Source organism: Pinus tabuliformis, chromosome 7, assembly GCF_031772625.1.
Source record: "Pinus tabuliformis cultivar Carrire ecotype Pingquan chromosome 7, CPIR1, whole genome shotgun sequence".
In the NCBI taxonomy this organism is placed as follows: Eukaryota; Viridiplantae; Streptophyta; class Pinopsida; order Pinales; family Pinaceae; genus Pinus; species Pinus tabuliformis.
The window spans coordinates 838,600,371-838,625,791 of NC_142293.1; the positions used below are offsets into that span (position 1 = coordinate 838,600,371).

The 25,421-nt window shown below is 37.8% G+C and overlaps 1 protein-coding gene across 1 annotated transcript; it reads right to left on the reverse strand.

Moving 5' to 3' along the window:
• Window positions 1-571: 571 nt before the first annotated feature.
• On the reverse strand, window positions 572-21,629 carry LOC149250235 (eukaryotic translation initiation factor 3 subunit B-like). Its single transcript, XM_089458980.1, has 11 exons — window positions 21,310-21,629; window positions 20,806-21,040; window positions 5,735-5,881; window positions 5,303-5,431; window positions 5,037-5,165; window positions 4,808-4,891; window positions 2,580-2,704; window positions 2,292-2,490; window positions 1,614-2,146; window positions 1,404-1,512; window positions 572-1,315 (listed from the first exon to the last, which is right to left on the reverse strand). The coding sequence occupies exons 1-11, from the start codon at window positions 21,438-21,440 to the stop codon at window positions 968-970; spliced, it is 2,169 nt and encodes a 722-aa protein (XP_089315106.1). The 5' UTR covers window positions 21,441-21,629; the 3' UTR covers window positions 572-967.
• Between the last annotated feature and the right edge of the window lie 3,792 nt (window positions 21,630-25,421).

Consider the following 25,421-nt stretch of genomic DNA (forward strand, 5'->3'; position numbering starts at 1 on the left):
TTCCCAGGTCTCCCCTGTCCTGATAGTGCGGGAAACATAGGGACCGCACCCCCTCACCCTGGGGATACGTCCCCATGGAACGATGCGTTTTCTTTTAAGGTTTTGAAGGTTTTAACATGCAAGTCATTAAACAAAAACCATCTGGATGTATTATTTTCGAACAGTAAAAGATTTAGTCAGAATTATTGCTTCTGTCATAAGACCGTCGCGTAGCCAAACCCAGTCATCCGGCACTCGAGTATCGAAGGTATGAATTCGTTTGACTTTGACATTATATTAGGAGTTGTGAAATCACAGTAGATTTTCCCCTTTCCAAGTATTTTTTCTAAAACGTTTCAGGCCGACCAACAGTCCATTGAATCGGAAAAGCCAATACAGGAATGTCAAACAATTTTTTTATTAGGGAGCATGTAGTTCCAAACATGACACTTATATACATATATTTTATTGCATTACACGCTGCTACTGTTTAAGAGAACTGTCTATAGGATCAGCCTGTGAAAATAGTATGTAAGCTGGTACCAAAATTGATGAGCTCCAAAGTTTGTATTTCAAAAATCTTGGATCCAAATGCAAAATCTCAAAAAGTATGGTAATTAAAATTCCTGAAAGAGTAACTAAAATATAATTCCAGTACATTTACATAAAGCATCTCCCCTCACAAAAATATTACATTGAAAATCCGACACACAAAAAAAAAATCCGACATGCAAGAAAGTACCCTAGAAACATTAGATCATTCAATGAATAATAGATCAACCTTTCACACTGCAATTTTTCCTTTGAGAAAGTGGCTATTTCAATGCCCATTCTACAAAATTTCAACAAAAGAGTATCTCATCTATTATGAATCTGGCCAGGAAAACAATTAAAAACCACTGAATCTTCTAGCTAAGCTATCTGTCTGCATAATGGCACAAACATAGGGCTGTATGGAGGCACAAGCAGCTGCATACCATACAATCAATCAGTCCAACTGCTCAAAACCAAATGAAGCAATCTCTTCAGTAACGTCTACGATCTCTTCAACTTCAACTTCTTCTGCTTCATATTCCTCTTCTTCATCACTAGGCTCTCCATCACGTAGCTCCTGTCTAAATAATTTCTCTTCCTCGTGAAAACGTTTCCATTCATTGACCCAGACCTGCCAATCCTCTTGTATTTTCTTCCGTTTCTCCCTGTCTTGCTCACTCAACAATAACGAAACATCCTGGTCTTCAGCCTCATACTTCTTACTATACTTCCTCAAATTCTTAGCGATTTCCTCCTCTTTCTCTGGGCTTAGAAGAGAGGGTGGCCTCGGCCGCCATAATAGCTGCAAATCACAGTGAAAACAGATATAAACATTACGAATCAGAAAATGAAGTACAACATAGTTTACAATAAATGCTTTGCATACTTACCTGGTAGAAATGATCTCTTGAAACGTGGTACAATAGCTTTCCATTGAAAGACCATATGTTAAACCCATTTTCCATTTCATGCACAGATGTGACTGCTGTTGCAGCATATCTGTAAACAGGAAGTACATATTAGCAGTGACTCGATACTTTCAAAACACAGACATAATAACTAAAAATGCATCATGTCATATGGATATAAAAAGCTCTCACCTTCCAGTAGGATCCCACTCAATATCAGTTGCCATGAAGTGTTCACCAGTTGCCATTGTCTCCAGTTCATCGACATTGTAAAATTCAAGCTGACCATTTAAAGCTTTTAGACCTGCAAGAATAATAAACCGTCCAATGGGGGACCAGTAAAGGGAGTTTGCTTGTTTTCCTTTGATGGTAGCCAGCTTGAAAACCCGGCCCACATGATTAGGGCTCCTCATTGAATAGAAACTAACATCTGGCCTGGGTCCATCCCCATGGATAATAGCAAACCTGTGGCCTTTGGGCTCCCAAGCAAATGCAATGATCTTGTCATTTTTGTTCTCTAATTCCAGGACCTCTATGGGAATATCTCTTTCCTTAATTCGGAAAAGTTCAAAACCTGTGTATGTACTTTTTTTTGTCTTGGTATAGCGATCCACTTTGACTGCCAAGTAGTCTCCATTGCTTTGCCAGTACATTTTGCAATCACTTACACTGAAGAGATTTTTTTGTCTTAGTTCTTCCCTTCCAGGGATTTGTACAAGACTCACCTGAAACACACCAATCATTCCAGTCAAATTTGTACCCCAGACGTAGGTGACTTTCTATTTTGATTATAAGAATAATTGATACAATCACAATCTTTGATAAAAATTTATAGGACTCCATATATCAGTGTTAAAATATCATCCTCACTTTTGCTGGTTGGTTACCCCCGCCTCCCTCTGGCACAAACAAGGCTAGTATTGGATCTGTTGGAGACCAACTGAAATCCATTACATTTTCAACTTTGATGGACTTCTTATCTAGGAGAGTCATAGTTTCAGTTTCATAAACACTGATAGCATTTTTTCCAATACGGGCAAAGTATTTGTCATCTCTGCCACCAGCCCATCTGCTCACAAATATGATGGATAACAAGTCAAACATAGCATTATTGAGTATTGACCCATAGACTACAAATCATTAGGAGAAATAAAATACCTGAATACAGGCCAAGACACACCAGCAACACCACCAGTTCCACCAGTTGCAAAATCATCAGCACTTCCTTTAAACTCTCTCAATACTTTACCAGTCCTCACGTCAAAAATGTTGAGGGTAACCCTCTAAACAAAATGCATTTATATGTTAGAATAAATTTGCTAAATCTTAGGATAAACACCAAAAATCAACAGTTGTACATAATATTTCAAATGAATTTATCTTGTTGTGCAGCAAAATGGTAACATTTTCCTGGTCAATGTTTAATTAAAAATGTTATTGCCTTCAAATGGGGGAACCAGGTCAAGGGAAGAGTAAAGGCCGTTGCCTCCCTCTTTACCAGTCCTCACGTCAAAAAAGTTGAGGGTAAGCCTCTAAATAAAATGCATTTATGTGTTAGAAGTTAGAACAAATTTGTTAGATCTTAAAGGATAAATACCAAAAATCAACAGTTGTACATGATAATTCAAATGTATTTATCTTGTTGTGCAGCAAAATGGTAACATTTTTCTGGTCAACGTTTACTTAAAAATGTAATTGCCTTCAAATGGGGAAACCAGGTCAAGCAAAAAGGAAAGGCCATTGCCTCCCTTGGGCATATGCATTCCCTTTCCAAAATGATATTAGAGTATTTTGCCAGCATGAGAATGCCATTCAGGTGGCATAGGAGACCAAGGAGGCTGTGATTTTGCCTGCATGAGAATCCCATTCAGGTGGTAGGGGAGAAAAAGGATGCTCCAGTTGGTCAAGACTCTGAGAGGCAAGTATGGACTGCAGGCACCTCTGGCATGTCACTCAGTTGCCTTGTGCAAGTTTAGCAATGTGGCAGTGATTTGGTCAAGAGGCAACTCTGGAATCCAGGAACATTTAGCATACCACTCAATTACCTTGTGCAGGTTTAGCCATGTCGCAGCAGTGTTACATTATATTCCAGACTCTCTGAACTGTGGCCCAATTTGGTGCCTTCTACGACAAAAAGATTGAGAGGGTTTGTGGCATGTGCTAGCAGATTCCAAGTTCAATGAAGGATCATGAAGTGCTCCCTTCCAGCCCACAGCAGTGTTATATTATATTCCAGACTCTCCGAAATGTGGCCCTATTTGGTGCCTCATAGGACAAAAAAGTGGAGAGGGTTTGTGGTAGCAGCTTCCAAGTTAAGTTCAATGAAGGATCATGAAGTGCTCTCTTCCAGCCCATGGTCTTGCTTTTTCTGGCTCAGCCTGTTTATTGTGTGCAATGGTTTCTGAAACATGGTAGTTGGCTGTGATGAAGGCCACGATAGCAGCAGATTGTGAGAGGTTCAACCCCATTCTCTGGTATCTTTTCTATTCTAGTCGGCAACATTGTAGAGCTGCATGCAACTTGGGCTTTCAAAGGAGCTGTGTTCATTGCTTTTAGTGTTATGCTTTCACCAACACACCCACGTAGCAAATCTGCATGGTTACCCTATCTGGTTTCATGTTCAGGCCATGCTTGGCAACTTGATCAAAGCTTTTGGGGCCATGCCTCTCCCCTACATGGTTTTCAGGCTATTCAGCATTTTGTAAGGAGAAATCTGGCATCAATTTCTAGATAGCTTGCATGGTTACTCTTTAAGACGATGTTACAGAACTCACTGGATTTGAATCAAACTCATGAATAAAACCCATCTTAGGACTTAACACAAGCCAGGTTGAGGCACTGGCTAGTAACACTTGCTTCCAGCAAGTCTGACTCACCAGCGGCTTCTTCGACTATGGATTAAATGAGAGTCAAACTCTGATATGCAAGTATTCACCAAGTTTTTCATGGGCTGGCAAGTTTGACTTGCGAACACTTGAAAACCTCATTAAGCCCCTTAATAACTCAATCAGTGAAAAAGGCCATTATAAGTTTTTGTTTCAGCAGAAGCTTTGCCAAATATGAGTCAAACTCTTACTCTCCCGCCTTGCTGAGTCTTTCACCAAGCTGAGTTTTATAATATTGGTTAAAAAGCCTCTAGTGGTTTTGTCCCTGCTCAAACGAGTTAGTCAGTGACTTGATCTTTTGTCAAAGATTATTTCACAATATGTTCCCTATACTTTATTGCTAGTGTAGTGGTTTTGTCCCTGCTCAAATGAGTAAGTCGGTGGCTTGATCTTTTGCCACAGACTATTTCACACTATGTTCCCTATACTTTATAGTTTACTGCTACATGATAAAAATTTGAAGCGTGTCTTTTAAAAATTGTAACAGATCCCAAGATGTACCTGTGTGTCTCGAGGATTACTTGGCTCGTGACTGCTGTAAGTAACCAAGAATTTTTCACCAGGAGAGAAATCTATCAATTTTACCTGTATAGATAATAGCTGTCAGTTACTTTCTAAGCTCGTATTTACTAGAGTTCTTTTAATGTAGGTCTTAAATATGTAATTGCAGAGGAGTAATTCGCAAATACTATGTTCAATATGCACCAAATAACTGTTGGCAAACACAAACCTGCGGATGTGCAAATCGCATCAGACGGTTAAAGGTTGTAGCACCTCCCCAAATAGCTGCTCCCTGCCTGTGCACTGTTGCGAGGTAAGTTCCAAGAGATGACCACTGGACAAAGCTTTCAGTCCAGTACTGCAAAAGAAAAGATCTTTAACTTCAGCACCCTTGGAAGTTGAAAAAAAGAATTGGCGATATCATCAGTGATCACACTTGTGAAGAAGTATATTTCATAGATCATATCGTGCATCAATGTGCCATGATGAACTTACTCCACGTCGGTAGACTAGTTCTGGTCTGAGTTGTCTAGGATCATTCCAATAAACTTCAGTGTCAGTGTTAGCACGAACAACAAATTGATCACGTCCTTTGTCGTCTGTTAGCCATTGTTGTAAATTTTCCTGCCAAATAATAATACTACATTAAGCAAAAGCAAAAACAAACTTATAAGAAATCAACTCAACATGGTTAGGTTTGCTAAATTGGCAATGATGCTCACTTATAGCAGACCAAAATCAACAGTTATGTTTAAGAGCCATAAATTATATATTATTAAAGGTTCTCTGCTATCCTATATGATTCAAGTGGATATTCTATGTACAAATTTTCAAGAACTTCGAAATGTTTTTTAAACTATTATAGATTCAAACATGTTCACTTTGACAGATAGTTTTAATATCACAGGGCTAGATAATGACTCTTACCACAGGTGTATAGGCCTTTGTTTCTGGAGGAATCCACTCATTTGATACTTTCATATATTTATCAAAGTCATCAAACATGTTAACAGCAAATATATGGGATTTATCCAGCTTATATCCATTTGTTTGATCTTTTGCTGTCTGTGCTTCCTGCATTATTCAAACAACAAAAGGAAGTTATGAAGAAGTGTCACTTGGAGGAAAAGATTGAAAACATACCATTGAAACTTTTCATACGCTCCTAATAAAGAGAGAAAAGAGACGTTTGCAATGCATCAATAGGCAATGGGCATCAACCTAGAATACAGCAAACTTTGATAGAAAAAATGAAGATGGTAAAACACTGGAGATTCTAAAAGAAATTAATAGTCTCAATGCAAACTTCCCAGAAAGCCAATGACAACACTGGTTAATCTTTGCCCATACAGCAGTTCCTTTATAGGACAACATTTAAAGATAGGCCAGGTTGGCCATCTGCAGCAATATCAGCTGCCAGAATATGCAGCAATTTCTAAGATGTGATTTGAGTTGAGACAGGAATGGAAGACAGCAGATACGGTTGGTCTGTTTGGTAGAGAAGCAGAAAAATGGGAATCTATATATCTATCCTTAGGTTAAGTCATGTGAAAATCAAAGATTACAAGGATGAGCTTATATGGTCAAAAAATCATATCAAAGGGATTTGTCCTCCAAAAGGGGTATATCAGGCTCTAAGTGCTACTAATGGCATAATAGAACCTGTTTGGTGGTGGAAAAGTATATGAAAGTTTAAATGTCCACTTAAAGCATACAGATTCATGAGGCTGGCACTTAAAAATAAGGTTCTCACTTGAAAGTTGAGATAAAACGAAAAAGAGAAGCAACCAAGGGCCCAGCTGGTGTGCAGTTTGCAGGGTTAATGGAGAAAAAATTCTCACCTTTTAGTGTTCTGTACATTTACTGGTCAGGCCTGGCATGAAGTGGAATCCATTACAGACTTAATGGGACTTATGGTGAGAATAAATTAGATGAAGAACTAAATAGATTGTGCAACAACACAGCTGTAAAATATATAAAAGTGTTTCCATTGATCATAGCTTAGGAAATATGGTTAAGCAGCAATTCCAACATATGTAAAGATAAGCCTATATTCCATATTCAATGTGCTTCAAGCAGACTAGTAAGGAAAAGTCACAAAGGCAAATCACTGTTGAGCAGATTGATAAAAGCAGTACTTACACATACTTTGACAGGGTTTGTCAAGGTGATGTAATGTCCCCAAGGGATGAAGTAGACTATCGATCCCCATAGGCTATAGTCCTCGATAAAAGGGAAAACCCCAAAATACTCGATGTTTGGGCAAGTATTTGCATGACTAGGCAAAAAAGCCCAAAGTTGGGGCTTGGTGTGAACCTCACCCAATTAATTAAAGAGAAAACCCCCCTCAAGGAAATCTATAAATACAAGAGGATTAGAATCACTTGAAGCATGATTTGATTGAATTATTTCATCTCTGTTTTGTTTAGCCTGAGGCTCCAAGGGTTTAAGACCTCATTTTCTCTTTAGACTAGTTTCGGTGGAGGTGATCCCACCCTACCTAGACACGCTTCTTATTGGACCGGTCAAACTGCCCAAAACTTCAGATTTGACCACAGAAAATTACAACAGTGTTCCTCTCCTCTTTGGACTTCCAATTTGTGCATGACAGAGAATAAATTCAAAATTCCATTTCTGCTTGTCAGAATGAGATGATCTTTATATCAAAATTGGACCTCTTAAAAAGAGGAATCCAATACAATAATCATCTCCATCATATGAGTTTGTCCTAAGGTGGAATTTAGCCCTAGTTTCCAATTTTAACACTCCCTCTCAACTAGGGAGAATTCCACCTGCCAATCCATTTGCTATCATCATACCATCCTATCATCATGTACCATCTCTGTCATCACTACTCTGCTCTGTTGAACCATGAAGTAATAATGAAGAAAAAGTGATCGAGAGTGAGTCATAAGATCATACCACTCTCCACTGACAAAAGTCAGTCCTTGATCCCAGATCAAGTTGTTGAACACCGTGCATCCTAGTCATAGGGAGTACGACAGTACACGATGCGTCCATCGGTAGTGCTATGGTCCCTAACCACTTTTCCCAACTCATTGGCCAGATGAGAGGTACTTCCCATGAGTCCCAGACTCCATGGGTAGGATGTGTGTTGTGGCACCGACAAGAGAAGGTGAAATACTCATCCTGCTCATATGCCATAGGAGAAGGTGAACCATTGATCCTATGCATATGACAATCGTATGGGAAGGTGAACCACTCACCCTACATGTGTCGGCAATGGTAGGGGAAGGTGAACCACTCACCCTACACACATGTCAACCATCAAGGGGTATCACAAGGGAAGGTGAACTACTCACCCTGTATCTAGCACACCACTAGGGGAAGGTGAACCACTCACCCTATGGTCGCCCATAGCTCCAAGAAGTACCCCAAGCCCCCAAGAACCTCCCAAAGCTCAGTGTCCAATTCATGCGGGTCCCTCATAAGAGGGTCGTTCCACAACTCCAAGTTTCTCTTGGAACGTTAAGAATTTGACCTTCCCCAAAGGCTTCGTGAGAATGTTTGCGACCTGCTCATATGTTCTAATGTGTTGGAGCCTTATTGCTCCCTGTTGTACCATATCCCAGATAAAGTGGTATCTGATATCAATGTGCTTGGAGCAGTCGTGGAACACGGGATTCTCTAATAGGTGAATCCCACTCTGGTTTTCACAGAAGATCATTGTGGTATCCAGCACATACTCAAACAGCTTCACAACAGGTCATACTCACAGCAATGTATTTGGCTTCGGTGGTGCTTAAAGCAATCGATTTCTGCTTCTTGCTCATCGAAGATATTGAAGCAACACCCAGACGTGCTCTTACGATCCATCACACTGCCAACCTAATGAGCATCTGAATATCCATGTAGTCTCAAGTTCCCAGCAATGTATCTCAGTCCATAGTGGATTGTGCCCCGGAGATATCTCAAGAGATTCTTAGCAACAATCTAATGAATGTGACGAGGCTCAACCATAAATTGACTCAACGTGTTCACAACAAAGCATATGTCCGGACAGGGGTTGACCAAGAACATCAAAGCACCCACAAGTTGACGATACTCGGAAGGGTTCGCTAATCCGGGTCCAACAGCACTTCCACATAGCTTGTTAAAGTTGAGTTCCATCGGAGTAGTCACGGACTTGCAATCCACAATCCCACATCTCTCAAGTAGCTTCACAATGTATTTTCCTTGAGAAAGGAAAATCTCTCCTGGATTTTGCCAGACCTCCATCCCTAGGAAGTAGTGCATCAGTCCTAGGTCCTTCATCTCAAACTTGGAAGCCAACTCCCTTGCATTGATGAATGAGAGGGTTATCACTTGTCAAAAAGAGATCATCCACATAAAGGACCAAAATGAGAGGCTTGTCCTTTTTAACCTTTAAGTATTGGTTTGAGTCAGCATCGCTCCTTGTAAATCCCAGCGTCATAAGGTAGCTATCAATCCTCTCATACCAAGGCCCTAGGGGCTTGCTTCAACTCATAGAAGGCTTTCTTCAACCTGTATGCATGTGTCTTATGATCTTGAACTTCAAATCCCTCAAGTTGTTCTACATAGACTTCCTCTTTAAGTGAGCCATGCAAGAAGGCAATTTTGACATCCATTTGGTGTAGGCTCCATCCTTGCAAGGCAGCAAGGGCTATGATCGAACAGATAGTCGTATATCGAGCAACCGATGCAAATATCTCATCATAGTGTACTCCTTCCTTTTGAGAGAAGCCTCGAGCAACAAATCTGGCCTTGAACTTTTCAGCACTCCCACCAGCTCCATGTTCGATCTTGTAGAGCCATTTCGAAGTGACCACTAACTTGTCCTTGGGTCTAGGAACCATATCCCAAACATCATTCTTCATGATCGATTCATACTCCTCATTCATCGCATCCTTCCAAACTTGGTGTTTCATAGCTTCTTCGAATGTACAAGGCTCAAATTGTACAATGGTACTCATGGCAACTAAGTACCCTTGGTACCTGTTCGCCTTCTTGCTTTCACAAATATCCCCCTCGATGCAAAATGTTTCTCATCATCTTCAAGAGTATCTTTGAGCCACAAAGGTCTTTTTCTTGAAGTAGTGGGCTCACTAGGACGTGGATCATCAGTCGGAGGTTCATCCTGCTTTCTTGCATCATCATCATTGTTGTCCTTCCTAGGGATAAGAAGATCTCGGACTTTCCTAAGGACAGAATCTTCATTGAAAGTGACATGACTTATCTCCACTTCCCTTTGACCAGGCACATAGATTCTATATGCCTTCGAAGTTTAATTGTAGCCCACAAACGTTCTTTTCTTCCCAAATGCATCTAGCTTGTTTTTTTTCTCTTTCGGCACATGAAAATGTATGGGACAACCAAAAGTTCTAAAATGAGAAACATCAGGTTTCTTACTGGTGAAAACTTCTTCGGGTGTCTTGAAGTCTAATGCTTGATGTGCGCATCTATTTTGAACATACACAACAGTGTTGGCAGCTTCTCCCCATAAGAACTTCAGTAGACCTTGGTCATGAAGCATGGCATGGGTGGCTTCTAAGATTGTTTGATTATTCCTTTCGGCAACACCATTTTGCTCAGGAGTATATGTAGTAGTGGTCCCCCTCTTAATCCCAGCTTCTCTACAATAGTCATTGAATTCATTTGACTCATATTCGGTCCCATTATCGGTCCTCAATATTTCGGTCTTCTTCCCTATTTGATTCTCGACTAAGGCTTTGAAAGAGCGAAACCATTTGAAAACTTCGTCCTTCTTCTTTAAGAAATAGAATAGTACAAATATCCACCTAAAGATGTTACGGGAAACATACCTGAAAGATCAAAATGAACCAATTGAAGAATATCGGTGGTTTGAGTTTTATTGGAGGGGAATGGTCCCCTTGTATGTTTTTCAGCTTCACATCCCTGACAAACACCTTTATGATCTAACTTGAATTCAGGCATACCTGTTACCATCTTCGTTACATCAGGTAAGGCTTTGAAATGAAGGTGAGCAAATCTTCAATGCCATAATTTGGATTGAAGAGAAGTATCACAAGTCATTGCTCCCAACGGACTTCCTCCAACCTGATAAAGACCTTCAACCCTGAATCCAAGAGTGAATGCATCTCTCGGGTTCCTTTGCCAAACACGAACCTTCCCATCAATGAATGTCACCTTGAAACCTTTATCTTCCATCGCAAAAATAGAGACCAGGTTCTTTTTCAGATCAAGTACATACAACACTTCTTGTAAATGAAGGGTTTGACCTTGATTTAAGTGAAGAGTAACAAACTCAATTCCTTTCACGAGGTAAGTGGCATTATCCCCAAGTATAATCTCCATATTTGTCTTCTTTTCAATCAAGTTTGAGAGAGCCTCTTTGTACCTAGTGAAGTGCCTTGAGGCACCACTATCAATCAACCAATGATCTAATGTATTCGGAGGAGAGGCGGTGGTGAGGGAAAAAATAAGATAAAATTATTTTTGCTTTTCACCAACATTAACTTCTTCATACCTAGAGTTTCTTGACTTCTTGGGAGGACGACCATTTCCATTTCGAGCAGCAGGAGCATTCCTCTTTCCTTTGTTGTTGAACATGTTGTTCCTTTGATTGTCATTTCCCTTGTAGTTGTTATTATGGTTATCATCATCTCTTGGAGTATCCTTCTTGTGAGGACACTCTCTAGCAAAGGGGTCAAACCTGTTACAACTTACAATTGAAGCATCTTCCTTTTCTTCCTTCTTTGAATCCCAGCTTGAACCCTTGACCTTGTCTTCTTGGACCTATTCTTCCTCTTAGCATGAGCAATGAAGGTGGTAGGATTGCTTCCATTTGAGGGCTTGTCTCTTTCCATCATCCTTATTTCTTCTTGAGTGCATCTAGTCAATAATTCATCAAATCCCAAAATCTTGTCATTGTTGAGAATGGTAGTGTTGAACACATCCCATTCTCTTGTAAGGCCTCCAAGTGCAATACTAGTGAGCTCCCTGTCACCAATGACTTCTCCAATAGATAGGAGATCATTCTTGATCTTAGTAATCCTCATGAAGTAGGATTGGATGTATTCTCCTTTATCCATCTTGATGTTTTTCAACTTGTTCTTGAGAAAGAGAACTTGATTTGCATTATTTACTTTGAACATCCCAACCAACTTGCCATACATCTCCTTAGATGTTTCCAAATCAAAAATATAGGCAACCAAAGGCTTGTGAAAAGAATCAACAATAATTCTTAGCTTTAACCTCACCCTTCTTGTAATTTGTTTGTGCAATTGTGGATGCATTTGAAGGGCGCTCCACTACTCTTCCTTTGACATAGTCCATGGCATCATTTTCTTCCAAAGTCAAATCTAGAGACATCTTCCATGCATGATATTCGGATTTGTCCTTAAACTTGTCCTCGGATTTGAAGTAAGATGTAGTCGTCATTGGGACTAGTTCCAAGATTTAGTCCAACAACTTCCCTTAGTGATTGCTTTTTCTCACTCTTGCTTTGGCTTTGTCTTCACCTGAGCTTTGATACAATGTTAATTTTAGATAACAATGGTATGTTCTATGCTTTAGCACAATTTACTTCAATGTTCCTTATCAGCCCAATGACAATTTCCAATTATTTCCAGTATTAATCACATTAACTTAAACACATTGATAGTAAATGCAAATAAAACATACAAACATGTGCAAAATACAAGCCAAGACAAGAGGACACGAGATTTGGCAGATGCCGGGGAAAAACCCCAATGTGGGGAAAACCCTTTGATCAAATCTTTTTATTATTATTCAATATTTCAGCACAGAGCGAGAGAGAGAGTACAAATATCAAATTTACTTGCCCAAAACAACCCTGACAAATCTGCAGTCAACTGCAGTCAAAATTCACCCCTAACCAAAAAGTCAAAAATGGTCAAATCAACACCAAAACATCCTCCAAGCAGCTTGATCAACAGTAGTCCAATTCGGCGTTCAAAGAGTCAAAGTCAACCCAAAACAATTCAATCAAACTCGGTCAAAGGGAGAAACAATGTTGTAATTTTCTGCGATCAAATCTTAAGTCAATGCTAAAGTCAACACCAGTCAAACTTCCCAAAACATCTCGGTTTTTGTGCCCAGGCTTGGGAAAATCGAAATTTTGCCCTGAAAACCAAAGTCAAAGAAGGTCAAATGAGCACTAGTCAACGCTGGTTTGTTTGCCTAAAATTCGGCCAGCAAACAATCCCAGAAATTTGTCCTTTTGTCACACGTGTGAAGTAGAGAAGGATGCCTCCAAGCTGTACGAACCAATCAAGAGAGGCGAAAGAGAGATATGTGATAAGATGAGTGATGTCCAAATGAGGAGAGAGGTCACTCCTATTTATACACTTCGTTGAGGGTGATGAGACACATCTATTGGGCTTCTTGAGCCTACATTTGCCTGAGGCCGACCTTGACAATTTGTGCTTGAGAGAGAATAAATTCAAAATTTCATTTCTGCTTGTCAGAATGAGATGATCTTTATTTCAAAATTGGACCTCTCGAAAAGAGGAATCCAATGCAATAATCATCTCCCATCATATAAGTTGTCCTAAGGTGGAATTTGGCCCTAGTTTCCAATTTTAACATGTAGTCTGTGGATTATTAGTAGGTATAAAATTGTTCATTGGCTACTTTTTGGTTGGACTAAAAATTCGTTGATTTGGTTGAAGATTCGGTGATGGTGATATTGTTGATTGGCTGACAGTGACATTGTTGATTGGATGAACAATGATTGAATGAACAGTTATATTGCAGTGTTGCTAAATTATTGTGGATCCTATTATATTGTACTATTGATTGGTTTGTTTGTCTCACCATTGAATAAGCAAAAAGGAAATACAAGCATCCTACCAGCTTGTAAGTGCATGATCCTTGAATGCTTCCAAGAGATACAAGCAACGTCACTATAAGAAGAAGGAGAAATACCCATAAGCCAGCTATGGGGGATGGAACTGGGCAAGGGGACAGCATCCTAGTGACCTACTAAATGCAATAGTCCAGCAGCAGCAACAAATGAACAATTCAACAATGTGCTACTGGAAGGACAACAACAGATGGCTCTGGTTATTGTCCAAGCCATAAATAATCTTCGTAACAAAGGATTGAACATAGATAATAGGGCTAGTACTGAAGGAAGCAATAGCCATAACCACGGTTTCTCCAATGCTCCTCCTCAAGCACACAACAAGACAACTAGTGGAAGGAATCTCGAACCCTTACTCCCTCAAATTTTAAACCAACAGCAGACAACAACCCAAGAAGCAACATAATAGAATAGACTCTAATGAATACTTTCAGGAGTATCCAACGCTCAAAGAGAACACTTGAGCAGCCCTAACTTTCCCGGGATATAGCAACATTAGATATCAAAATAGACACTGGGAACAACAAAATCCGAATTTGATGCACAAGGTAGGAAAGCTACCCATCCCCTCTTTTGAGTGGTCATCAAAATGCTCAGCAAAGGACTGGGTGCAAAAGTTGGACACCTATTTCTGACTTAATCCCATGCAGGAAATAGATGCTTTCAATTTTCCACGCTACACCTAGAAGGAGAAGCACATGATTGGTGGTATCATGGACTAGTTACATTGGGACATACAAACATCACTTCTTATGTAGAATTTATGCAAAGGTTGATAGACAGAATTGATCGGAAGAACCCGGATATACACTTTAGAGTGTTAGCACAACTCAAGCAATCACATGAAGAATATATTGCAGAATTCAAACGAACAGCAGTCTTGGTCACTAACATCGCCAAAGAAATATTGGTCATGCTCTTAGTCGAACCCCTACAAGGCTGGGTTAAGTCTTTCAACCCTGCAACCCTACAGGATGCCATCAAAAAAACTCGAGATATGGGGGGTGCAGCACTAAAAGTGAATGCTCCACTCATGACAGTAGTCCTTCCAAATGACAAGGGCAAGAAGATATCTATGGACAACAAAACCAAGAAGGATCGGTTAGAAGAAGAGACTCAAAACGAGCTTAGAAGAAAGAAGCTTTGTTTCACTTGCAAAGAGCCATGGGAACCAAGTCACCAATGTTTGGGAAAAGGTAAGATTCACTACTAGATAGCGATAAGTGAGAGTGGTACAACGCAGCCACCAAGCAAGGCGCTTAGCATCTATTAAGTAGCACCACCCCTAAAAGCAGTGAGGAAGCCACTTCCAAGAATCGAAAGAGGTACTATTGCCACTCTTAGGAGTTCCTAAACATCACACATTTAAAATCAAAGGCGCTATTTAAGGGTAATGTGTAATAGCATTGATAGATGGTGGAGCGACATACAACTTTATTGATGCAATCATACTGATAAAGAGAGGCATCCCCGTCCAAGAATTTGAGGGCTTCAAAGTGAGGGATGCTGATGGATATCATATGACATGCACCCAGGTAATTCCACAATTGAGCGTCATTCTTGGTAAGTATATGCTTACTGATGATTTTTATGTGATAGAATTGGCAGATTCTAACATGGTGTTGGGAGTTCAGTTGTTGTACTCACTAGGAAGAATCGTGATGAACCACCAAATGATGGAAATGGAATTCCGAGACCCAAAAGGCAACAAGGTAGTTCTAAGCGGTATGAGTAATGGGGGTCCCCGTATTGTCACAGCCCAACAAATGGAGGTCATACCCAAACAAGGCAAAGTCAATTGCATTTCAGTTTGTAGAACTATAAGTAACTGCTTACAATCTACTGAGGTCGGGTATGAACAAACTGCAAAGCATAACACATTCTTGAGAGATGGGAGAGCCCATCTCTTAGTAGAATACTCAAATAAATTTGGTTGCAAAGTATTGGACGGACTCATTCATGATGATAGGCACAAGGTGGAGAATGAGGTTATCTTCTACAAAGATGAGATATACATTTCCCTGAATCTACTCTCAGGGAAAGTCTCATCAAAACTACACAGAACAAACCAGCTAGAAGTGCTCATCCTCAGCGCTATACAACAGCATGTGTAGATCAAACTGTTTGTGCAAACATGGGCCACAAAGGAGAACAAGTTGTATTATAAGATCCTTCCAAAAGGTTTAAGGAAATAGGCACAGGTCGCACTGATTATAAAAGGCACAGGTCGCACTGATTATAAAGGGCACATCAAGGGGCATGAAAAAGGGCATGCAACAGCACAAATGCTTCTTGGGATGGCTGCAATTACAGGAAGAAAGGATCTGAACCATGGCAATGAGACAATTTACAGCCTATCTCCAAGTCAGATAGACATTATGAAGGCTGCCAAAACATTCTTGTCAAAGGCAAAAGGTTGCAAGATTACAAAAGGAATTGCTGCCACTAAATTTCTGCTGTTTGATGGGCTGTTTTCCCACACCAGGCTAGATATTTTCAATGACCAGCCATGCTTAAAACACCAATGTTACATTTATCATTATCAGCAATTTATTGCCGGCGGTCCAAAATTTAAATTATCGGCAATATCAGGGAAAATATTGGAAATTATCAGAAATTATTGGAAAACTTTAAAAAATACAAAAATAATCATTTTTTCTCAATCTTTTAACTTCTAAAACAACATCAACATCAAACAAACACATTGCTACATAAATATGAAAATAAAATCGATATATAAGATGTATAAGATGTCAAGTGATACATCAAAATTTGTATTGAAATATGATATTTGTCCTAAGTCATAAAATCTAATAGAATGATACAAAATCATATCAAAACAAAAATAAATGTATCTCATGAGATGAATCATGGCAATGAAAACAACAAATTTCCTCTTGTTTGCTTGATGGAAAATGGTCACAACATCCTCAATTGGACCAAAAGATTGGTCAACCAAATAATAGATAAAATATTCAAATTTTGAAAACAACATATAATTCATGTGCATCTATATGAATCCAAATACTATACACAAATATGCAAAATTTCTCATGTATATAGCAAGGGTGTATATAACTAAAATATCATAGAGTGCAAGCCATATTTGAATTAGAAAAGAACAATAGCGAGGCTCTAAATTGCTTCTGAAATCCAAAGAAAATCATGCTACAACAAATAGCAACATAACATCAAAACAATTGCCTATATTAGGATCCTCCTCATCAAGATCACCCTTTGAGCATTAAAAAAAAAAAAAACTTAATAACCTAACCAATGATTTTGCTTGAGTGAAGTGTACATTTTTACTAGGATCATGAATAACTGAGTTAAGTGTACATTAATACTACAATCATGAAGGAGGAGCTCAACAGTCATTGCCAGCAACAACGAGGTACATAGAGGGCTTGGTGATCTTGATTAAATGTTAGTTCCATACCCTCATACATCACATAATGTAATAGAAACATTGCAATCCCACGAATCCTGAAATCCTAAAATTGTTAAGTCTGCTGGATTTTGAGCGGGATCTAAAATTCTACTTTCTCCATATGAAATCCAATGAGGTCAAAACCACTCTCAAACATCCCGAGTCAATTAATGGTAATGTTAAAAATTAAGTAAAAGGATGAAACGAAAGATAAATGAAAATGTCACTTTCACTTTAAGAATTTAATATTACCATGGTAAATGAAAACAATAGGTTTCCCCTTGTTTGCTTGATGGAAATAGTCAGAGTAACGAAGTATCCTCACATCACAATCCCCTAACTCACTTTTAAAAAATTAGGGTCAAAAGAAAAAAGAGAAAATTGTTAACAAGCTGAAATTGAAATATTACCTAAATTATCACAATAATTACATAAATTATCGTCATAATTTGAATTTATCACGATAATTACCTAAATTATCGTGATAATTTGAATTTATCGCGATAATTTCAATTCAGGCAATTTATCGCAATAAATACTGGCGATAATATCAGCGAGGTTGTTTTCAGCAATAATATCGTGATAATTCTGATATTATCACCACAATATGTGCAACACTGTAAAAGACAGCAACCAAGAAACTGGAAATAAGTCACCCTCAAAGGGAACGGGGCCAGCGGCAAAAGCATGGACAGCACAAGAAAAAATTGCAAAGGGTTCACTACTTAAGGGAGGATTCACCACCAGAAAACTGTTTCTAAAGACTTAGCTGCATCTTTTGCATAGACCTCACTAATGATGAAACATGTAGAAGCAGCAAAACTGCGAAGGCTTCACTACTTAAGGGAGGATTCACCACCAGAAAACTGTTTCTAAAGACTTAGAGCTGCATCTTTTGCATAGACCTCACTAATGATCAAACAAGTAGAAGCAGCAACTGTGACATGATGGTGACCCCTGTCAGCATGCTAATTATCTGGCAAAGGAAGGAAGTTACAAAGGCTGATGAGGAGTTTCTGGAAAAAAAATTGTAATGTCCCCATGGGATTAATTAGTCCAAGGGACAAAGTAGCTTATCGATCCCCGTAGGCTATAGTCCTTGATAAAGGGAATAACCCAAAATACCCAATGTTTGGGCAAGTTTTGGGGCAGCTAGGCGAAAAAACCCAAAGTTCGGGCTTGGTGTGAACCTCACTCAATTAATTAAAAAGAAAACCCCCTCAAGCAAATCTATAAATACAAGAGGATTAGAATCATTTGAGGCATGACTTGGATTGAATTATTTCATCTCTGTTTTGTTGAGCCTGAGACTCGGACAGATTAAGAACCCATTTTCTGTTTGGACTAGTTTCAGTGGGAGGTGATCCCACCCTACCTAGTCACTCTTATTTGTCCTAGCACAGGTTTTGGATCAACTCTGGTTTTGTATTTTGGTTTGTTCTAGCAACAAGGACTTATTGATCTAAGGAGAAATGAAGTACATGGAAAGAACTGAAGCTGGACATATCCTTTGAGACAGGCTGAAGCTCCTTTAAGCAGGGAAAACAGTTTCAAAAAACCGTTCTGCAGTAGCCGAGATCTCTGAGGTCAATAGGCCAAAGTTTCTGTGCTAGCCACAACCCCCTCTAAGGCAAAACTGAACGCAATGGTCGAAAGCTAATTGTCTAAGACAGAGCAAAATTCTCATGGCCAAACCCTTGTGAAAATCATTTGAAGCAGACCACAAAACTCCCTGAGACTGATAGAACAGACCTTACGCAGAAACGTGATTTTCTGAGGCAGTCGGGGTCCCCTGTAGCTAACCGATTGAAGGCAGGAAACCCAAAATTCCTGAGGCACCATGAAATCTCCCAAGGTTAATCTTCTGTGATAATTCTCCTATCTGAAGCAATCTGCGGGCTTTGGAGCTTAACAGAAGTATCCTAAACTTGAAGGAGTCGGACCTTCCTGAAAGTCTAATTTTAGGGCTTAACTGGAGACTGTGGCAGATGGAATTCCGTTGGAGATAGAACCGATCCTGAGGCAAGCTACAAATGAGTTCTTAAAATCGACAATAGTTCTCCTGTAGAAGACTTCGGACTGACTCCCTTAAGTCCTCTGAGTAGAATTTGCACAAAGACAGTGGTTGTAGTCTGTGGATTAGTAGTAGTTAGGTATAAAATTGTTCATTGGCTACTTTTTGGTTGGACTAAAAATTCATTGATTTGGTTGAAGATTAGGTGAACGGTGGTATTATTAATTGGATGACAGTGACATTGTTGATTGCATGAACAGTGATTGAATGAACAGTGATATTGCAATGTTAAATTATTGTAGATCCTATTATACTGTACTACTGATTGGTTTGTTTAGCTCACCACTGAATAAGAAAAAAAGAAATTTGAAACCCTAGCTTCTGAAACCCTAGGGCAAAATTCCCCTAGGATATTACAGGTAATCTTTCGATTAGGGTGCACGTGAAATCATTGATATTAGTAACAGACATGTGTTTAAGTGTAAAACAGGTCTGGGCAGGGGCACAAATAACTATGTTGAACTTTTGGCCTTAAACCTGCTCATAAATCTGGCCATTGGAATAGTGCCTTAAATTTTCAAATCTTTGGTGACTCACTAGTGGTGGTCAATCAGATGAAAGGAATAAGTAATTTGGATAAATATGTGTCAAGGCCCATTTTCTCAGAGAATCAAATTGCAAAATCAGCATTTAAAACAAAATCATTTCATTATGTGTACACAGAAAGAAATGCTGAAGTTGATGGAAGTTCTAAGGCCAGATTGCAGATGGAACCTAGTGTTTGGCATGCGCAGGAGATGCTGGAAGGGCAATGCACTAAATATCAGCATACCCTTTTCTCTAATAGATCAAGAAGAAGTTGAATGTCAGTTTGTTTATGAGGATATTGCAGTTGATAAGAAATTACCATACTCTTTTTTATTTGATTATTACGACATTCTGATGGAGATACTGTAGGAATAAGTTACAACATCAGCTTAGCTTTTTTCGACTTTGTTCTGCAATCTGGGAAGATTAGATCCTTGTGTGGGATCCTTTTTAGATGTTTTTTGTTTACAATCAGCCACTGCAGGTATATAAAATCTGCACACTTTCGACTTTGTTCTGCAATCTGGGTAGATTAGATCCTTGTGTGGGATCCTTTCTAGATGTTTTATTTGGACAATCGCCCACTGTAGGTATATAAAATGTGCATACAACTGTAGAATGCAATTTGGTTTATATAATAAAATTACATTTGGTAAAAATTTGGTGTATAAGATATGCTAATGTACAATACATCTCTCTCAAATTGCACTGAATGCACAAAACACAGATTTTATTTTCCTCGAGCAATTGCATCTAGAGCTTAAACACCAGGCAATAAAGTGCATCCATACCCACCAGATTATTAGAGGGACGGGCAACGCGGGCTTCATTGAGATGGTAAAGCGAAGTGTTTTACAGCCTCTCGTGGTTCAAATCCCGGAGGAATATTATAATATGCCCCTGGGCGACTTTGGTCGAACTGATAACCCAACCACCTTCGGGGTTCTTGGCCAAAGGAATCGTTCTAAAGGATTATCAGCACGAATGGCATGTTTGCCACACATTGAACATAGGAAGCATCCTATCCTTACAACCAAAAAAACAAACAAAACAAAACAAAGCCCGAAAAAAAAACCAAAAACAAAATAAACCGAGTAATGATGGCAAGGTTGTACCTGAGGGGTGTTGTACTCTATAAAACAATATCCTTTAGTCTTCTGGGTCTCGGGGTGGAGTGGCATCCAGAGCCCCCTCTCCCTGATTGTACCAATCTGCCCAAATATCTTGCGAACAACGCCTTCGAGTTTCTCAAACTTCTCTGGAGGGACTACCGGGAGATTGTCTACAACTACAATGTTACCGAACCCAGTCTCGAACTCTAGTGAATCTTCTTCTTCCTCTTCATCCTCACTAGTGGCAAATTAGACATGAAATAAATTAATGAAAGGAATAGAAGACAGTCCACTACGAATTGAATTTATACACAACTGACAAGGGTGAAGAAATAAAATGCAACATTAACTTTTTGGATTACCTGAGAATACATTTAGAACAAAATAACAGAGATCAATGCAAATCAAATAGGCGAAACCATGGACCCCATAGAAAGGGTTTAGGGTTTTCAGATAAATAATTAATCTTATTTTTCCTGGATGATTAAAGTGGAGTGTAGTGAGAACCTTTTGATGCCAAAATCTTCGCCGGGAGGAAGCTGTATTGAATCCAAGTCAACATTGGAAAAATCGATGTTGAGCTGCTGGGTATCGGTGCCCAGGCGATGGGCAGGCACTGGCATCTCCATCGTCTCCATCTTTTTTTGTAAACCCTTCTACTGCTGCTGCGGGACTCGATATCGAGGCCTCTCCGAAGCAAGGAAACGCGTGGGTAACTGAGTTCGATATGCGATTCTCTATGGGAGCGAAGGACTTTCAGTAAAGATATGAAAGCTCTGAGAATACATTAAAAAAAAATCGGGGTGTTGCCCATACTAACAAGTTCACATTTTGTAGAGGCCGTGAAATTCTATTTTTAGCCTAATATAACCAAACACTAAAGATGTTTAATTTTGATTATATTAAATATATTGAATATAAAATTAATAATTTATTTAAAATAATTATTGCAATGTAGTTTAGTATTGGTTAGTTAAGTTAGAAATTAGGTTTAAAAAGGCATAAAATATTACAAATTGTATTGGTCTATACTAAATTATCAATAGGAAATCAAATTCTATATTCTTATTTGGGTAAGAATTAATAAATTGAGATTTTTACCCATTTATAATTTTAGTCTTACATAAATAAGTGTTGCAAGTAGCATAGTCTCTGCCACTCAAGTGGAAATTATGTTTTAAAAAAAAATTACATATTGATTTATGAAGTGGAAAAATGAAATTATGCTTTTAAAAAAATTAAAAAATAATATATAAAGCGGAAAAATTAATTACCAATATAAAAAGCCAAATATAATCATCATTAAAACAATAATTATATTATAGTATTCCATTTCATAAATCTAATGAACAAAAATGGGATAACCACATGAAGGGTTTAATTGTAATATTTAACTTGTCACAAAAGTGGCTCAAGAAGAACACAAATTTGGAATCCTTAATTTGATGTATAATCATCTAGTTTGATTGTTGTTATATTGATGTAGTGGTAAGTGAGACATGATTCTCACTAAAATGAGGAAATTGATATTGAATAGAAGTTTGCAAGTCTTAACCCTTGAGACCAAGTTTTCTTATTCGGGCTACCAATTACACTACATATTTTTTATATCTCATCTCCTTCACTATATCATGGAAAAAGAGGATGAAGGGTAAAAAGTTATGCCATGATATCACCCTTTGCCCACATATCAATAATGGGGCCACATAGGACTACTACCAGAGAAGAACTTCAGGAACACGATACCAACGTCTTACCACATATTATGTAAACGGCAATTGTGAGGAGTCCTCTCATGCTGGACCAAAATCAACAATTTTGATAACATCTTTGTTCATTAGCAATTTTTTAGGTTTAAGATTACAATGAAAACACCCATGTTGGTGCATATAGGCAATCGCCTTAAACAACTGGAAGCAACAATTCCGCACTTTAGATTATGTAAAAGAATTGTCACATTGTTCCATTAAAACTATACTTAGATTACAATACACCATTTTCAAAAGTTGTAAAAAATGAGTTGTATATATTCAATATGTAATTTTTTGTTTCTTATTATAAATACAATTTATATCTCTACTCTCTTTGAAATATTTATCATCTACTTTTTATTTCTTTGCAGCGCAACATAAGCACCTAGGAAATGCAATGTGTTTTATTAAAAGAAATTGTGATTTTTAATTGAGGGGAAAAAAAAAAACACAACCCCATTGCACTATAACATCAACTAACATTTTGCAATGCAAAGCAACATTAACTACCATGGGACAAGGAACTACTTTGTAGAATTTATACATTGTTCTTTTAATGTTGTTAAGTATTTGTCATGTTATATGTAAAACTCTATTTAGAAAATATATGTATGATTGTTTTGATTTGTGAATATTTTTTTTTTCAACCCAAAAAAAAATATTTACAAATATTATTGGAAAGGTATTTAAATTTTGATTTATAGAATGTTAAGATCAATATTTTGAAATATAAATTTTATTTTTCTTATTTAATATAAAAATATTTTAAAATTATAAAAAAAAATTACATATAAAAATATTAATATCTCATATTGGGACCTCAATTTAAAATAAACTTCTAAAAACTTTATCACATAATTATATTATAAATTAAAATAAGTTGTCCAAAATACCTGTGGTATGTCACGATGAGTTCAAAAACACCTAATTGTTTTCTATTAAAAAGGCATAGACAATAAACGAAATTACTAAGCAAACATTATACAATTTAGTATTAAGTTGAATCGTATAAAATTAATCAAAAACTAGGGCTTAAAAAAACATTATTGAAACAAAGTGATAAGCGATAATTCCATTCGTGTCGCAACTAGATGTGCAAATGTTTTGACATTGCCATTGAACACATCTCCACAGTTTACTAATTCAAGCAAATCGGCTATAGTTTTAGAAAATTAGCCAATGTAAATAGAGGTTGTTTGCCCTCCTCGTCATTAAAAAATATTAAATGCATTGATTTCTAATATTGCGAACGAATAATGTATTTGTTGAAGTAACTTTGTTTCATTTGTAAAAGCATTATGTTGTTGCGATATCACAAATTCCCTATTAAAAATATACCCTACACTCTACTAGATGCAGAAAAACAATAACAAATGTCTTTGTAAATGACCAGAATGCTCAAGTCAAGTTCAGGGGAAGCCCCTGGCGGCATTATTGCCTTACATTATTGCCTTACATTCCTTATCTATAGGCAGAATTGTCTGTGAACAAGTAGAAAAAATTTCGGTGAGGTGTCATCGATGCCTCATAGGGCTAAATCTGAGGTATTTTCAATGGGAAGGTTGTCATCAAATTTGCTTGCATCAGTTAAATTAGGATCTCGACCCAATACCTCCATTAGTCCTCTGGTTTTTCCCGCTATATACAGTGATTTCGACACCTCTCCTTCATCTAAACCCCTCACCCACCTCCTATAGTTCACCAAAAGTGCATTTGATATCTGATCAATGCAGCGGTCAATGCCAACAACCTCACTACCTCATCGAACAATTCTATCACATTGCCCTCCTTGAAGTCAATATTCTTGCAGAGCTTGTATATGTTGTTCCCTACTGATACGTCCTTCCAATCCTGCTAAATCGACTTTTGGTTAGCAATCCACACGTTACCCAGTTTCTCCCCGATCATTTGCATGTCCTTTAAAGCTTCATGGAATTTCTTATCATCATCATCCAATGTCAATCCTTTCCATGAGATCCCATGAGTTCTGAGGCATATCAGTCACAGGGTGCGAGAACGTTACCATCAACGGGGCAAATGGGCGTCAAGTCAAACGTAAATTGTTCCTGTTGTTTCCTCCTTCCCACACCAGACAAACAACAAAGTGCGGACACATGGCCTATGTGTATAGGTTCTGGACAGATGACGAAAGTGCCCAAAGCAACTTCCCCTTAAAAACACCTTCAATGTAATAAAGGCTAGCAACATATAACTTATAAGTTAATTGCGATATATAAGTTAAGCATTAATTTATAAGAAGCATTAAAATACTTATTTCTAAAAGTGGTTAAAAAAATTATAAAAAATAATTAAATTATGATTTTATTTAAAATAATTTTTAATATTATAAAAATGATAATAATAATATATAAAACAAATATATGTACATTTAAAAGAACATGTAACAAGATTCTTAATTTGTAAATAGGTTTTCTTACAATATCATGGTTTACTGATACCATAGGTTCAAAAACCATAATTCATTTATCATGGCTTACCGATAGAGCACGTTCAAAAAATCATAACTCATTTTATAGGACACTTGTTTTTATGAAAAAAAAATAATTAATGAATTTAATTAAAATGCCAAAAAAAACATAACTACTTCGAATATAAATCTTAGCCTTTAATTGAGAGAGTTTGCAAATATGTTTTTTATAAAATTTTCAATCATATGGTGATTAAATCTAGACACATTAAAACGCTATTTGTATGGAAATTTATTTGAACTTCAGATACCTCTACACTTTTATACTAGTGCATTGGTTTCTATTGAGAGATGCTTTGCAACCTAGCATAAAAGAGATGAAAAAATATTTTTAATATTTAAATTGTGTTAAAAAACAATAATAACAAAACAAATAATCA

What these genes read in the sequence shown, in the direction of transcription:
- LOC149250235 (XM_089458980.1), bottom strand. Translation starts at nt 21,440, where the DNA reads ATGGAGACGATGGAGATGCCAGTGCCTGCCCATCGCCTGGGCACCGAT. An exon ending in TAGAGTACAACACCCCTCAG is followed by an intron (nt 5,882 to 20,805) that starts GTACAACCTTGC and finishes TGAATAATGCAG; the next exon opens with GAAGCACAGACAGCAAAAGA. An exon ending in AACTAGTCTACCGACGTGGA is followed by an intron (nt 5,166 to 5,302) that starts GTAAGTTCATCA and finishes TTTCTTTTGCAG; the next exon opens with TACTGGACTGAAAGCTTTGT.